This window comes from Vigna radiata, unplaced genomic scaffold (assembly GCF_000741045.1).
Source record: "Vigna radiata var. radiata cultivar VC1973A unplaced genomic scaffold, Vradiata_ver6 scaffold_7, whole genome shotgun sequence".
NCBI classification, from domain to species: Eukaryota; Viridiplantae; Streptophyta; class Magnoliopsida; order Fabales; family Fabaceae; genus Vigna; species Vigna radiata.
Window position 1 is genome coordinate 2,908,237 of NW_014543262.1, and position 16,800 is coordinate 2,925,036.

At 32.2% G+C, this 16,800-nt stretch overlaps 1 protein-coding gene across 1 annotated transcript; it reads right to left on the reverse strand.

Annotated features, from left to right (window-relative positions):
• Positions 1-7,002: 7,002 nt before the first annotated feature.
• Positions 7,003-8,988, reverse strand: LOC106753849 (putative H/ACA ribonucleoprotein complex subunit 1-like protein 1). Its single transcript, XM_014635718.2, has 4 exons — positions 8,751-8,988; positions 8,370-8,518; positions 8,160-8,275; positions 7,003-7,374 (listed from the first exon to the last, which is right to left on the reverse strand). The coding sequence occupies exons 1-4, from the start codon at positions 8,896-8,898 to the stop codon at positions 7,197-7,199; spliced, it is 591 nt and encodes a 196-aa protein (XP_014491204.1). The 5' UTR covers positions 8,899-8,988; the 3' UTR covers positions 7,003-7,196.
• Between the last annotated feature and the right edge of the window lie 7,812 nt (positions 8,989-16,800).

Genomic DNA, 16,800 nt, shown 5'->3' on the forward strand with positions numbered 1-16,800 from the left:
GAGCATGTATACGTATAAGCAACGATGTTTTATCAGAGCAAATAGTCATAATAATAAAAATTGAAGACCAAAATATACAAAACAATGAGCATAATCAAATCATACTTATTGATGAATGTACATATATCTAAAACATTTTCTCTCCCTAAAAGTATTCTCCCCCTAAAACTAATTACTCCAAAATTGTTTATCATATAATCACTTTCCCTTTATTTGATAAACATCAAAAGGGTTGGAAATAGAACATCACGGCCAAGTGGGAGCTGGTGGTGGTGGTTGGTCTTGTTTAGGAAAAATGTGGGTGGCTAGGGCGTTTAGGGTGTTGAAGAGGGTGGTAATCCAACTTCTTGTTCCTCCTTATTTGCTTCGAACATGATGACAATTTGGGCTTCTTGTTGTGCATTGTTTTCAATAAACAGGTGATGAATATGGTCAATAATGATTGAGGTGGTTGAGTCATCTGGAAAAAGGGGTAAGGCTAGGGTGATGTATGGTCGCATGGTGGTTATAGGTTAGGGTTGTGGATATTTATTTGAGGAGGTGGGCTAGGAGGTTGAGGTGTAAGGCTTGGTGGTTTAGTGGTAGGGCTAGGTGGTTTGATAAGGCTAGGAGGTTGGTTGTTATTGTTAAGACCTATGTGTTGTCCAACTTCTTGGGGGTCTTCATCTTCAGAAGCATCTTAAAAAAGAACGTATGTTGTTGGATCATCACAGCTTGTCAAAGCGATGCAGCGAAATGGTTAGCGTGTACAACAAACAAGGAAGGGGGTGAATTGGTTTCTTATCGCAAATAATACCTTTAATAATTTTCTCGTATAAATTTAATTCCTTAATACCAAATTAAACAAATTAAAGACTAAAGAAGAGAAAAAATTGCACAGGTGAATTTTATACTGATTCGAATAACACAGATCCTACGTTGTTAATCTCAATCAAGAATTCACATTTCACTATTACAAACCACCAAACCGTTAAAATCACAAAAAAAAAAATAAAACAATTTAAGGTTAGAACACCTCTCTTGTTAACATAATAGATGAAACTCACTTCCCCTGAAACCCACAAGAAATGAACACCTCCTCCGAATGCTTCACGAATGATGAATACCTTGTTTGAGTCTTCACAAAGGATGAACACCTCCTTTGAATCTTCACACAAGATTACAGGCTTTCAACTCAACAAAGCAACAACACTCAATCACAACTCCCGTGAAATTTCTCACTTTATGTCAACACCAAGTTCTCAAAGTCATAGCATAAGGGTTATACAAACCCTAGAACATTTATCACAACACGTAGCAAATAAGAATTTCGAATACAAAGTATTTCATATTCTGTATTTTAGAATGAGTGTCCCAATTTAATTTATAGAGATCTAACTCAAGGATACCTCCAAAAATTCGTTGTCAGCTAATTAAAGTGTGATAGTTGGTGCGATGGAATGGTTAGCGTGTACTGATAACGGTCTAAAAACCGTTATTTTTATACTTGAAATTGATATCAAAACATTATGACTTAGAATGAGCTTAAAATCATGCAAAACACTTAAGTTAGGTTACAAGAGAGTCAAAGGTGGTTTTAGAGATATTATGCTTGGTTTTATATTGTTTTGACATGATTTAACAAGAATTGAAGGATGGAAAGTGAAGTAGGAAGGAGTTGGACTCAAGAAAGGATGACAAAAGGTGCAAAAGAAGAATCGCAGCCACCGCTCAGTGCTAATTTCACCGTTGAGCGCCAGCTTCGTGGAAAAAATCATTGTCAAACGCTTAAGCGCCAGCGCTGAGGGGAAAATGAAGAATCGTGGCTACCGTTGAGCGCCAGATCCACCGCTGAGCGCTGGTATCTTCAGTTTAATACAGCAGGACGCTTGGGCGTCAACGCTGAGAGTCCTAGTGGAGTATCGCACCTACAGTTGAGCGGTGAACCCAGCGCTGAGCGTTGTACTTATGGGCCTGGGCCAAAATTCTGTTATTTTTCTGTGTTATAAATAGACCTAGATAACCCAGAGCATGTATCTTTTGGCAGAGAAAGAAGTCAGAACACTCTTTTCACCCCTTGAAGGAGGATTTTGGATTTAGGGGCTCCAATCTACCAAATCTAGGGTTTATCTTTTCATTCTTTCCATTCAATTCATCTAGTTTCACCATGACAATGGTGAACTAAACCCTTTGTTGTTGGGGAACGATGTAGTCCTTTTGTAACTCTCTTATATCGAAGTTCTTATTATATTTATATACTTTTGTTATCAATAGTTTTGGGTTTTCTTCTCTGAGGTGAGAGCTTGCATTGTTTAACTCATTCAGTATCATGATCATTGATTTTGCCGATATGGGAACGTAGGGGAAAATCTAGAACTGAGAAGAGTTCTCTTGATTATGAAATATTACCTAGGAATAGGAATAGAACGATCAATTGCTTTAAGCTTCTGCCATTAATGCGTTAGTAATTACTAGGGAGACTAGGAATAGTAAACTAGTAATTGGTGATAAGCTCTTTTAGCTGAGGAATCGGGTTTAGAGTAAATTAGAAAGTTGCATGAACATTGATAACAAATAACAATAGTAGATATAAGAGAGTGGATTAGGATAAAACCGTAAATCCCAACAACACCATTCATTCATATCTTTATTTGCCAATTGATCAAGTTTTGCATGTTTATTTTAGTTTTCACATTACAAACCCTAAATTTATTCTTTATTCAAGTCTTATGAAATCAATTCACATGAACGTCTAGGCCAAGAGTCCCTTGGGAAACGATATCTGGACTTACTGTCTATTTATTACTTGATACGATCTGGTACACTTGTCAGGGTGTTAACATGTACAACAAACCAAAATATGTTAATCTCAACCGAGAATTAACGTTTCACTATCACAAACCAACAAACCGTTACAATCATAAAGAAAATAAGTTTAAGGCTAGAACACCTCCCTTGTTACCCCCAATAAATGAAACTCACTTCTCCTGAAACCTACAAGGGATGAACACCTTTTTTTCAATCTTCACAAAGAATGAACATCTCCTTTGAATATTCACAAAGGATGAATTCCTCCTTTGAATCTTCATAAAGGATGACAAGCTTTCAACTCAACAATAGCAACAACACTCAATCACAATTCCTGTGAAAGTTATCGCTCTATGTCAACACTAAATTCTCAAAACCACAACACAAGAGTTACACAAACCCTAAAACACTTATCACAGCACACAGTAGATAAGAATTTTGACTACAAAGTATTTTGTATTCTGTAATTTAGAATGAGAGTCCAAATTTAATTTATAGAGATCTCACTCAAAGATACCTTCAAAAATTCGTTGTCAGTTAATTAACATGTGATAATCGATTATCCACTTATGGTAATCGATTGTGCATTTAACGAATGCACAACGGTCAAAAACTTGCTTGAAAATTCTTATAATTGCTCGAGATAATCGATTACGGCAACTGATAATCGATTATTATAAGTTGATAATAGATTATCTTGAAAATAAAATGAGGTTTTTTGATTCAAAACGAATTTTAATACAACCTAAGGCAAGCAATACATAGAATCAAAGATAAATCTTATACATAAATCTACTAAATTACAAAAGTTTTAACACAAAACAAGTCTTCATGAATATCTTCTTGCAACATAAGCACTTCAGACTTGACTTTGAGAGATCATCAAAACTTTTTCTCTTCAACTTTATGCTAACAAAATTGTCCTGGATTGCTACATCTTTGATAACTCACATGACCAAAGAGACAACAATGAAAAATTGTGCGTGTTAGAGAGTGTCTTCGAGATCAAAAGGCCTATAGAGAATTGGCATTCTGTTTAGGGGAATGTTAAGGAGTAATGCTTGTAGAAGACTTTTTCCCTTAGCGTTTGGATCTACTACAAAGGTAGTGTTGGTATCATCAAAGTAATGTACCTGACAAGGTTTTAAACATTTGTGCTAGGAGGAAGTATCCCTTCTCCACACTCGTCTAGAAAATGCTGACTAGAATTGGCATGAAGAGGCCAAGACGCATTAGTTTGGCTAAAAATACTTTGTTACCAAAATAGATAAGTGTTTGACTTGTCAAAGAGTATCAAGGGCTCAAAATACTAAGTCTTCTTTGGATTGGTCAACATTGATCATAAAGGCGTTAGACAAGGGTCTTTGATCAACTCAACATTGGTCATCTTGAGAGCTCTCAAGTCCTTAAAGGATGCTTCAACAATAGTATAGACATATTTTTGAAGAATTCAAAGGGTATAGGTAGATTGGGATGTTCAACGGAAATAAGGTTAAACTTGAACATTTAAGGGTAGAAGGTTATTTCTCTCTTGAAAAACTTGACAGCTGACATATTTTGGACATCCTCAAGAGACTTTTGAAGAGTTGCTTGAAACTCTTTGAACTCACTGTCATCGAATGTGGGTGGGTGCTGGAAAGGATGATGGTTGGATAAGGTCATTCATCAATCTTTCTTCCATGGCACAATCTAGATGGTTGCTCATTATTAACTCTCAAAGTTGTCATTGACCCAATGAGAGGTTGGTATAGACTAGGTAAACAGGATAAGTTAAAGTAGGTTTCTAAGATCCAAGTTAGTTGTCATTGACCCAATGAAAAGTTGGTATAAACTAGGTAAACAGGATAAGTTAAGGTAGGTTTCTAAGATCCAAGTTAGTGGTGACAAGGCTATATTATGGCATCAAGTGATGGTTAATGATGAAAGGTTGGCATGTAAAGTGTGGCATTGAAGGGGTGTAAAGCGAAGAGTGTAAAACATTAAAATGAATTCAAATAAGTACATAACATATGTACTCATTTTAATGTTTTAAAATATAGGTTAAACCCCTTCAAAAGTTCCTATTTTCGTACCTTTTTCCCAGTTACATTCCTGTTTTATTTTTTTTTTCAATTTGATCCTTAATAGTGTATAATTGACTCAATTGAGCCATCGCCGTTAAATTTAGTTAACACCGTGAAATTTTTTATGATCTGTAATATTGAGCTGGACAATTTTTTAAACGTGGCATTGCTAGACCATTATACATGGCATTTGATAAAAAAAAAAAAAACATTTTAAAAATTGGTTTCAAAAACTCCATTGTTGTTGTTACTGTTGGTCTCTTTTCTCTTTGTAAAGCACTTCTGCACTTGAGAATGGAGTTATTGAAGATGGTAGAAAAATTGAAAGTAACTTAGCTTGAAACTCAAAATCAACCACAAAGACATTCCTGAAATAAGGCTAAAATGAGAAAAAGTGAAAATATTCATACTCTATCGTCCCTAATTTTCATATCGTTCATCTCTTTCGACAACCTATCAACACCTGCTGCTCCATACCCACTGACTTCTCTTAAACCAGAACGCCACAAATCCATTCCAAAACTCCAACAGAAACAAACAACAAAAAAAAAAAAATCCCAAAACAAACCTAAACCGAAGATCCCCGCAACTGAAGGCGAAACAACATGATCCGAACACACAAAACAAAATTAACAAACGTCGAGAGTTCAAAACACAGGAAAAGCAGAAAGAAAAGCAGATGTTCATTTCTGATTTGCAGGATAAGAACGTTAATAACGGTGAGAATACTCACGGCAATGGAACAACGTCGTCTGGAACAACAACAAAAAAGACAACGTTCTTCTCTTCCGTTTCGAAAACGCTGGAGAAGTTGAACCTGTTCAAAAACGGGTTGAAGGATACGATCCATTTGGAAGATGGAACGTTGATTTGTCCAAGCCCAGAAGGAGAAGGTTCTCTCTGTCTTAGATTTCTGAAAAGCAATTTAGGGTTCGATAAAATTGAATTTGGGATTAAAGGTCAGCGAAGATGATGGCTTCATCACGGCAATGGAACGACGTCGTCTGGAATAGGGTGGTTGTTGTGACTGCAGCTGATGAAAACATTTTTTTTTAATTTAAGAAAAAAAAAATCATTGATTTACCATTGTTGCAGAGAGGAAGAAGATGACGGAAATGGAACGGAAGAGAAGAGAACAACTTCTGAAAAAAAAAAAAAAAAAAAACCCCAATTTTTTAATTTTATTTTAAGAAACTGCCACGTACCTCAAAAATCCACGTCACACACAGCTAAAAAAAACTTGACGGGATTAACTTGATTTAACAATGATAGCTCAATTGAGTCAATTATACACTATTAAGGATCAAATTGGAAAAAAAAATAAACAAGGATGTAACTGGGAAAAAGGTACGAAAATAAGGACTTTTGAAGAGGTTTAACCTAAAATATATCAAAAACTTCTTAATATGTCAAAATTAGTAAACTAATTTCCTCAGGGATAAGCCAATTGAGTATGCATGAACAAGTGCAGGAATTTGCAGTCAATCCATAACAAAAACCTTTAAGTGTTTATAAAGCGAAAATTAATGTGCTCCTACTAACAACCTACCATACGGAACTATCAAATGTTTTAGTGCAGACACTTCCTTTCATCACTCTACATATAAGAACCTTTGTTCATTCCAGATTAGTTATTCATAGGTTCCAAGTCTTTTAAAGACAGCTTCTTTCAAATGATTAAAAGATATAGCTCCTAAGCCACCATCAGAAAATGGCAAACTGGACTGCTGTCATGCACTGATACAAGCTTTATCCCACTAATATAACCTGTCTATGAAGTTTTTCATTTCTTTCAATAAAGTCGAAATTCAGCTTAAAACCCTATACTATCCAATAACATTCTATTCATTTAGGGTTTAGAGGGACCACTAGCTGTTATAGATATCGCAGCTTATGAGCAACGGGTCACATAACTTGTCATCCTATTCAACAGTCTTTAGCATATCTACAAAATTGGATGTGATCTACAATAAAAAATAACTTACTCATAAATACTTATTATTTTTTAACTTTCAATAAAGCACTATTTTGTAAGTATTTTTAATATGCAAAAATAAGTAGCAATTGCCCTTTCTTACACTCCAAAAAGTTTATATCTAGAACCTAGTTAGAGTACATTAAAACTGGACTGTACAATAACGCATGTCATTGATTCAGTTTTAATTGACTTTATAATATAGTGATGGAATCTCAATCCACCTTTGCCAAAATGATAATAACATTATCAAACAAAATGAATGCAGCAGAACCACTCAATCCATAAGAAATAACAAGTTAAATAAACATCTATGTTATCTCCAAAACAAAACTGCAGCAATATGAAAAACATTACATAAGACTCCCCCCTCATGATCTTCCCCTTCCCCTGAAACCCCCACCCCTAGGAGGACCACCTCTCCCACCCCTTGGGCCACCTCTCCCACGAAAACCACCACCTCCACGAAAACCTCCACCACCTCCACGCCCACCTCTGCCACCACCACGACCTCCTCGGCCTCCACCTCTACCAGCTTGTGCTTGTCCCCTGCAACAAAAGCAGACCACTCGTGTTAAGTGAAACGACTCCCAACCATTTTAAATACAGTGCCAGCAGAATATATAAAAAAAAATATTTCAGATTGATCATTTATCAGTGAATTCTTGTCTTCATTCAATACTTTAGGATATAGGGAAGCACCAACTAAAAGCCATACTTAAAGGAAGCAACATTTTATTGATTGATAGTCCCAAAAATTAACTATACAATAATTCACAAATAAATCACTTTGACAAAAAAAGTTCAGAATCCTATCTTTTTTAGGACTGCAAACACAGTACTAATAATTCTTTAACTATACAATAAGACTTCCATATTCACTTTCAACTTGTGGCTGTACAAGAATATGTTGTTCTATGTGTAATAGAAGCACCACGTGCTAACAACAAAATAAAACAGCGTTTGCAAATTTAAGAAATCATAAAAAACATTGTTTCAAGGCAAGAACAGCGCACACCATAAACAACCTGTGAAGCAATTCGCACTTCAAAGTTAAGTTAAAAGAATGATGTGGAATGGGTAGTAAAAAAAATGGTTGGACATGATATAGCCAAAAACAAAACAAATAAAAAATAAAAAACAGATTCAATACAAAAAAAGATGAACAAAAAAATAAAATACAAGGACAATCAGAACATATATAGAAGTAAGGAAAGTTAATTGGACAATGATTAACCCGTATTCATCTCCATATAGTACATATCAATGAGAAAATAAATTGCATGATACTTGGAAAAGTTAACTTTTGGCAAAAAGATGCAAAGAGGCCATACTTAGGTTGTGGAAGAAATCTTGCAAGAGGCAACAGTTTCCTTGGATCGATGTAAAACTTGTCCCCAGCTGAATATGAGGTAGCAACAATCCCTTCCATCATTTTAATTGAGAAGTACTGCATGTTCACAAGGAAAGCACCATAACATCACTACTCCGTTCCAATACAAAAACATCCAACATGTTAAAACACAAAAAAGAAAGAAACCCACAGCTTCGTTGATGGGGCCAAATATTTCATCAACTTTCCCGATCTGAGTCATGTTTTTCAGATATATAGGAGCATTGAAAAAGGGAACTTTCTCGTTCGTAAGCTTTGTCACTGCATCTCCCTCGCATGCATGCATAAACGTTGCAACTTCTGCATACAACAAGCCCCATTAAAAGATTAAACGCCAACATAAAAATTACTTTTTACAACCATGTATAGATAGAGTTATATTCTTTCACAGAAAATTATAGACGAAATCGTGCCAGCAACAAAAACACCAAAGCAGGATAATTTTCAGCTTCAGACACTTTTCGTTAAATACCCAACAGAGAACAAAGAAACAGAAACGCTTCTTAAGCTCCGTAATGGAAGAAAAAACAACCTTCAACTTCGGAGGGTGGTCCTTCGTCGCGAAAACCGCCACCGCCGCGTCCTCCACCGCCACGACCAAATCCACCTCTACCGCGACCGCCGCCGTCGCGGCCGCCCCTGAAACCGCCACCGCGCCCACCGCCTCTGGGGGGTCTCATTGTTTAGTTATCAGAGAATACAGCCACAGAGGCTTGCCAAGACAACGATTGGGGGGTTTAGGGTTTTGGAGCAGCGTAGTGGAAAATAGGGTTTTGAAGAGAGAAGAATACTTCAATGTTTGGGCCCTTATTGGGCTATCTTGGGTCTACAAATCTTATTTTTTTTCCACACACCTCGTAATTTTCTAACTCCTCTTCTTTTACCGCCCATTGTGGCCTATTTGTTTTTCCTTCTCATCAATTAACGAAAAACTTGTTTACATCATGTTAAATTTTCCACTCCATTATTTCCAATTATACACAAGTTTTCTACATTATAAACAATAAAAAATTTTGTTGTGTTAAATTCTCCACCCACTACTTCCAACGCTAATAAAGAAAATAATTTGTTATCCATTAAAATTCCAAGTAAACAATATCATGAAATAAAAAATATACATATATATAAATTAAATAGAACATAATTTGTTAATCAAAAATATTAATAAGTCTATTACCATAACAATCCACTAAATATACATCGCATTTTCACAAGGACTACACACTTTGAGATATATTTTATTTTTCTTATTTTTTACGCTATTATTGACTCGAACGTTTACAATTGGGTCACTCTTTTTGCTTATCAACTACTTAATGTCATTTTAGAGGATTTTCAATAAGAACAACACATGGTTAAGAATTAGAAAGTAGAACCATTTCTACTAATTTTAACCAAATAATAAAAAAATATTAAAGAATCACGAAGTTTGGATCAAACATTCTAGAATTAAGTTCCAGATTTAGCAATTACGTCGATAAAATTTGTATTACTTATATTTTAGTGTCTTCTTTGTGCAAATAATTATGGCAATGAGAAGGGGAGATGGTTCTTAGTCAGGAGAATGTGTGAGACCAATTGTCTTTATAAGGCAAAAAAAAAAGGACATGAGTGCCAAAGAGAAAATGCACCATGAAGATGCCCATGTATACCTTGATGGACCAATTTTGTAGTGTTTGCATATACTTCCATATTAACAATGTATAAAGATCATATGGCCTATAATTTATAGGATAGGGTTGGTAAGAAATTTGATTTTTTAAATTTTTACATTTTTTAAATGAAACTCACGTAGTAGATATTATTATGAAACCTTGACAATTCAACTAGGCTAGTATATAGGCCATCAATCTTGTGCAAAACATAACATCCTCTAACCATTTTTAAATAATGCATCTTTTTTATATTTGCATTTTGTTTTTGCAATAAGATATTATTTATGGGTACTTGTAATGAATCAATTAGGGGTTTCATACCTCCAAAGATAGACAACCAAGGAATAATGTCTAACTTTATTAAGAGATTATTTCACTTATTAATTGGAGAGATGAACATCACACTAGATGATGTGTCATCATTGTTGCACATACTGATCATCATCCAATTCTAAATGTACATAAACTTATATGTAACACAAACAATACACATTTTTGTAATTACTTGGTATTGAGCACAAGGATACAACTATAGAGGAAAGATAGTGTATAGGTGAATAAGTACCCCTACACTAGTTGTGTGAGGTGTGCAATGATTGTTAAGATGTAGACGATGGATCTTTCTAACTCAAGCTAATTTTATGCATCTTGTAGGTCGCACAATCTTTGTGAACATGAATGCCATCTTAGTAAAGATATCCTATTTGGGTTTGTTTTGTGACCTTAGGATAAGTGGAGTGTATTCTTGGTGAGTAACTACATCAACCCATCTCTATGAGCAACATGTTAATGCTATTTTGTTAAACATAAAGTAGCTTACAAGGATATATTTAGAATTTGTGAACTTTTTTCTTATCTTGCACAATCGTATATACACTAACAACATGCATGGATATTTTTATATAATAAAAGTGAACATATGAGTACTTTTTCCAACTCAGATTGAGGGATGTAAGTCCAAGTTATGTTAAGAAATTGTCGTTGTGTTTTGCATATGTTATAGGGAGATTTCTTGCACTTGCAACAATATGATTCCAACTAGATAACTCAGAATTAAATGTTTATCACACTGAAAACCTTAGTTAAATATAAAATCAAGGTTTGAGTTTATTACACCCAAAACCAACATTAAATGTAAAATAAAACCAAATAATTAAATTAATCAATCTTATTAAGACGGAGAAGAATTAAATGAGTTAGGAAATTCTATTATCAACCTCTAACAACAAGGTATCTAGTCACACATGACTTTGAGATTACATTAATCTCTTTATTGATTAATCTCACACTCTTAGTGTTGTGATGGTGTTTAGTGTTTAGCATTTTTTTTTAGCAAAAGAAGAAGATGGACATCTTACTTCAATAAAGTATTTTGATGATGATGATTCATGGAGAAGTGTTGAAGATTTAAAAAGTGTTTGGATTCAAGAGATACATTGAAGACTAAATAATTTAGTCGTTCAAGGCTTGTAATTTGTGTATTTTATTTAAATTAGTAAATCAAAAGTCAATAGGCAAAACCCAAATAGCATAACACTCAAGGAAAGTTTTATTTTTCATAAAAATCTAGGAGATAATCAATTATCACTATTGATAATCGATTATCACAATTAATTTCAGAGGTTTTCATAAAATCCTTTGGAATAACCGATTGTCATAAGTGAAAATTGATTATCATAGAGAGAAAATAATTTTTTAAATAGTTTCTGGAATAATCGATTACTGCTTATGATAATTGATTATCAGTGGCAGTTACGAATAGACTCTTCAGTTTTCTAACCTAATTTTCAAATTAAAGGTCTATATATAGTTTACCTAAACCTAATTTATATAGAACTTTTCACTTAAATTTTTAGAGTTATGACTGTTAGAGAAACTCTTTGTGTTTGTGAAAAGAGAGTTTTGAAAAACCTAGTGTGGGTAGAGAAAGAACTTTCATTGAGTGTGTCTAAGTGATTGAGTGTTGTTGTTTTTGCTAGAAAAGTTGTGCATCCTTTGCATGTCAAAGGAGGTGTTATTTATTCTTTGTGTGTCAAAGGAGGTGTTGTTCATCCTTTGTGTGTCAAAAGAGGTGTTTTCTAACATTAACTTTGTTCTCTGTTATTGTTATTGTAAGTTGTTGGTTATTTTTAGTGATTGGTTAATCTCTCTTTAGAGAGATTAATAATTAGAGGTAGGATTTTTTGATATAAACCAGTATAAATTACTTATGCAATTTCTCTCTTCCCTTTACTTTTTAATTCTATTGTTGATTATTTATAAAGAATTGTGTTATGAAATTAGTTTATAAAAAGGAAAAAATTTTAAAAGGCCTAACTTTATTAAGTAAACCAATTCACCCCTTCTTGGTTTTTGTTCACATGCGAACATTTCGTTGCACAATTCTAACAATTAGTATCAGAACTTGCTTTGATAGTTTTTTAAATATTTTGAAAATGACAGGACAAAACTAAACATTTATCGAAGGTGTTTCTATTAATAAACCTCCACTTTTAATTGGTGAAAATTATTTATTCTGGAAAGTCAAAATGCAAATCTTTATAGAGTGTGCTGATAAAGGTGTGTGTGGGGTGCTATTTTAAATGGACCATATCTGCCTACTTACCTGTAAATAATTTGCAACAACCATAGAAGAGCTTAATATGACGTAAGAGCTAAAAATATTAATTAATCTTCTATAATCATGGATGAGTTTACAGGATATTTGTTTGTAAAAGTGTTTAGGAGATGTGGGAGGTTCTACAAGTAACAAAGGGACAGATGATGTTAAGCATGCTAAAAAAAAAGCTCTTTAATTCAAGAATATGAAATGTTCTAGACAAGGCGAAACTATTTATGATGTGTAGAAGCGTTTCACACACATAATCAATCATTTGTCTAGTGTAGGTAAAACTTTTAACACCAATGAATTAAATATTAAATATCTAAAATCTTTGATCAAGGCATGCTAACGAAAAGTCAAAGCCATCAGGGAGTCACAAAACCTTGCAACAATGTCTATGACGGATTTTTTTGTAAATTAAGAGAGCATGAGCTTTAACTTGTAAGGTTGAATGAAGAAGAAGGCCAAGGAAGAAAAAGGAATATTTCTTTTAAATTTGAGGTTGTCAAAAGTACAAGCCCCAAAGAAGATGATGACTCTGATTGTGAGAATATGAATTTAATGATGAAAAAGCTCATAAACTTTATGAAGAACAAAAATAAAGGACATCATGAAAGAGAAGAGAAAAAGGGCAAAAATTCTTTAAGAAAAAGAAATGGGAGGAGAATGATTCAAACTCTAGTGACTTGGACGAGAAAGCCAATCTTTGTTTATTAGCAAAAAATTGAATCAAGTTGTAGCAAGGTTAGTAATTCTAATATTTATAGTGAATTAAATAAGTATGATGAATTACTTTGTGTTTTTCAAGAGTTGTATGCCAAATCTGAAAAATTGAATTATGCACAAAGAAAATTGAAATTAAAATATAAATCTTACAAAAGAACTTTGAGAAATCTTTGGGAAAAATAGAAACTTTAAATAGCAAAATTTCAATTTTAGAAGAAAGTAAAAATGTACTTGTTGAATGTACATCTTGTAAAAGTCATATGCTTTGACATTCTTGAAAAATTACTTGAATGCAACTAAAATTAAAAATTTTGAAAAGTCAAATTTTAAGAAAAAGGATTTTCATAAAAACAAGCAAGCTCCTAAGAATAAAATTAGAAAAAAGAATAGTAGGATATGGGTAAGGAAATGTTAGACTTGTTATAGGAATATAAATTGTGTACGAGTTTCTATTGTAGGCAAAAGGAACATACTTCTAATAAATGTAGAATAAAATATTTTGGTGTTTTAAATGAAAAATATGTTTGGTTTCCTATTATAAAGTAACATGTTTGTAACCTCAAAGGACCCAAATAAGATTTTGAGGTCCAAAATTCTTTTGTTTTGTTTTGCAAGTTAAAATTCAAAAATCAAGAAAGCTTTTATGGTATCATAGTAAATTTTTGAGCTTCGAAAAGATTTAGGAATATTATATATGTTTTAAAGGAATAAGAATCCTTAAAATTTGATTTTTCCAAAAATTCATGTGCAGATAATCAATTATCAAGGGTGATAATTGATTCTCAAGGTCGTAAAATGTTCATTTTAGCTCTAGAATAATCGATTGTGGAATGTGATAATTGATTATCTCTTAGCAGCTCAAAAGTACAAATTTGCCTTTGAAATAATTCATTATCCCAAGTCATAATCGATTATCTTAAATTCTAAAAAACAATTTATTTTTTCAAATCTTAAGAATCAGTTTTAGATTTAAAGGAGATTACTTTTCCAAGAAACATTTATTTTGATCAAAAGAGAAATATTACATTTAGGGAGAGTAAACTTTTAATGATTGAGGGAACATTATATTCAAATTAATTGAATTAACGAATTTAGGGGAGCATAAAGATTAGATACTTTTTTATTATGATAAAAAATGGGAGAAATATTTTAGTTAACATCATGTGATAAATATTTGGGTAGACATTTAGTGATAACTTGTACCTGTTTGAGAGAGAGATATGATTATGTTGATATCTTGATATTTATCTATATTACGGATTAACTATTATTTTCTCTTAATTTATTGATTAAGAACATAAATATATCACAAGCCTTGAACAATTTTTTTATCATTAAAAAAGGGAGAAATTGTTAGCAAAAAATAATGGACATCTTGCTTCAATAAAGAATTTTGATGATGATGATTCATGGAAACCTGTTGAAGATTTAAAAAGTGCTAGGATTTAAGAGATGCATTGAAGACTAAATAATTTAGTTGTTGAAATATTATAATTTATGTTTTTTATTTAAATTAGTAAATCAACAGTCAATAAGCAGAACCGAAGAACATAACATTCAAGGAAAGTTTTAGTTTTCATAAAAATCTCTTAGATAATCGATTATCATTGTATTAATAATCGATTATCACAATTAATTTCATATTTTCAGAAAACTCTTTCCAATCGATTATCACAAAGAGAAAATAATTTTTGAAATAATTTTTGGAATAATCGATTACCACTTATGATAATCGATTCTTAGTGACAGTTACCAATAGACTCTTCGGTTTTCTGACTTAATTTTCAAATTAAAGGTCTATACATAGTTTACTTAAACCTAATTTATATAGAACTTTTCATTCAGAATTTTAGAGTTAGGATTGTTAGAGAAACTCTTTGTGTTTGTAAAGAGGAGCTTTGAAAAATCTAGTGTGGATAGAACAAGAACTTTTTTTTACTAAGTGTGTCTAAGTGATTAATTGTTGTTGCTAGAAAAGTTGTTCATCCTTTGTGTGTCAAATGAGGTATTACGTATCCTTTGTGTCAAAATAGTGTTTTCTAACCTTAATTTTGTTTTCTATGATTGTAAGTTGTTGGTTATTTTTAGTGATTGATTAATTCCTCTTTAGAGAAATTAACAATTGGACGTAAAGTTATTTGATCCGAACCAATATAAAATACTTTGTGTAATTTCTCTCTTTCCTTATACTCTTTAATTATATTGTTGATTGTCCCTAAAAAAAATCTTATGTACTTGTTATATTTATTATTTATAATTCATATGTACTTCCTCGTTTAGTGTTTCTTTTAATTCATGTCTTGACATTTAAGATAATATATGTATATATATTTTACATATATCACGAACTCATAAAGTAGGTTTATTATGTCAAAATCATCTTTCGGATGCTTTAGTTAACTTGCATGTCTTTTAGATGTTTTTGCCTTTACAAATACATCTTGTAATTTCCATGTGTTAGCTTTGTCTACTTCATTTGTATTTATGTCTTGTACGAGGCTTCATCTACTATTCAAGTAATGTATATTTTTTTAACTTACATGTAGTTTTGGTTTGACTTTTCACTCTCTTCTTCATCTAGCATTTTTCTTAATTTCATTTACTAGTCTTCTTTTGTTCTTCAAAGGCATGTGACACTTCTTGTATATTACAATTATTCTTTTGTATGCACATGTAGCGCCTTGTTGTGTGTGTTATTTATATGTATTTATTGCTTATTTTAGAATATGAATATTTTTCATACGCCCTTAATGTTTCATGTAGATTGTGGCTACACTTTGTATGTGTCTAGTGTTTTTGGAAGACATCATTTATTATTCTTTATAGTTTATGTTTACTTTTCTTTTGTAGACTTCATCTATGTTTCTTAGGCATGAATTTAACGTTTTGTAAAACTTTGTCTAGTTAATTAGTCTTATAGACAAGGATGACAAAGTGAGTCACGATTCCTTAGCTGAGTTGAAATTTTGAAATCATCAACTCGTTTTAGCTAATACTGTCTAACTTACCAAATTAATATGTCAAAGAAATTTTGATATTTTATATTTTTTATAACCATCTATTTCTTTTTTATTATTGTTCAAAAAGGAAATAAACCATGTTGTCACATGTCTAGAACAAAATTATTTATAAAAAAAATAAAATTACAAAACATAATCAAAATAATTCTTCTTCTAGAAGCTCTCACAACCCAACAAGTTATTAAAGTCCACCACAACTCCATTTTGAATGAAGTTGGTACTTGAAGACAAGAAAGTTTTATGATCCAAACTTTTAAATAACATGTTTGAACTTTTTATAACCTTTAATGTTTTTTATCCATGCCTTAATGCATAGAATTTTTATTTTCAAGTTTCAAAATAAGATCCAATATCATAAGGTCTACTCTGTTCACTCATTTACTGTTTCATCCAATTGTTGTTCTTAATTAGATTCTACTCTATATTATTCAAACAAATATTTCTTTAAAAACAATCGATTTATAAAATCAGTTTCTTACTATGTAAAATAAATACCAAAAATATAAATAATTTTAAGTCTACTTGCTACAAACTATTGTCACTGGCCAACAAACTCAGAGGGACACTAGTATCTTTTTG

Excerpts from the sequence above, each read along its gene's own strand:
- LOC106753849 (XM_014635718.2), bottom strand. The coding sequence starts at position 8,898 with ATGAGACCCCCCAGAGGCGGTGGGCGCGGTGGCGGTTTCAGGGGCGGC. Across the intron at positions 8,519-8,750 it reads ACCACCCTCCGAAGTTGAAG|AAGTTGCAACGTTTATGCAT; the intron begins GTTGTTTTTTCT and ends TGTTGTATGCAG. Across the intron at positions 8,276-8,369 it reads TTGGCCCCATCAACGAAGCT|TACTTCTCAATTAAAATGAT; the intron begins GTGGGTTTCTTT and ends GTGAACATGCAG.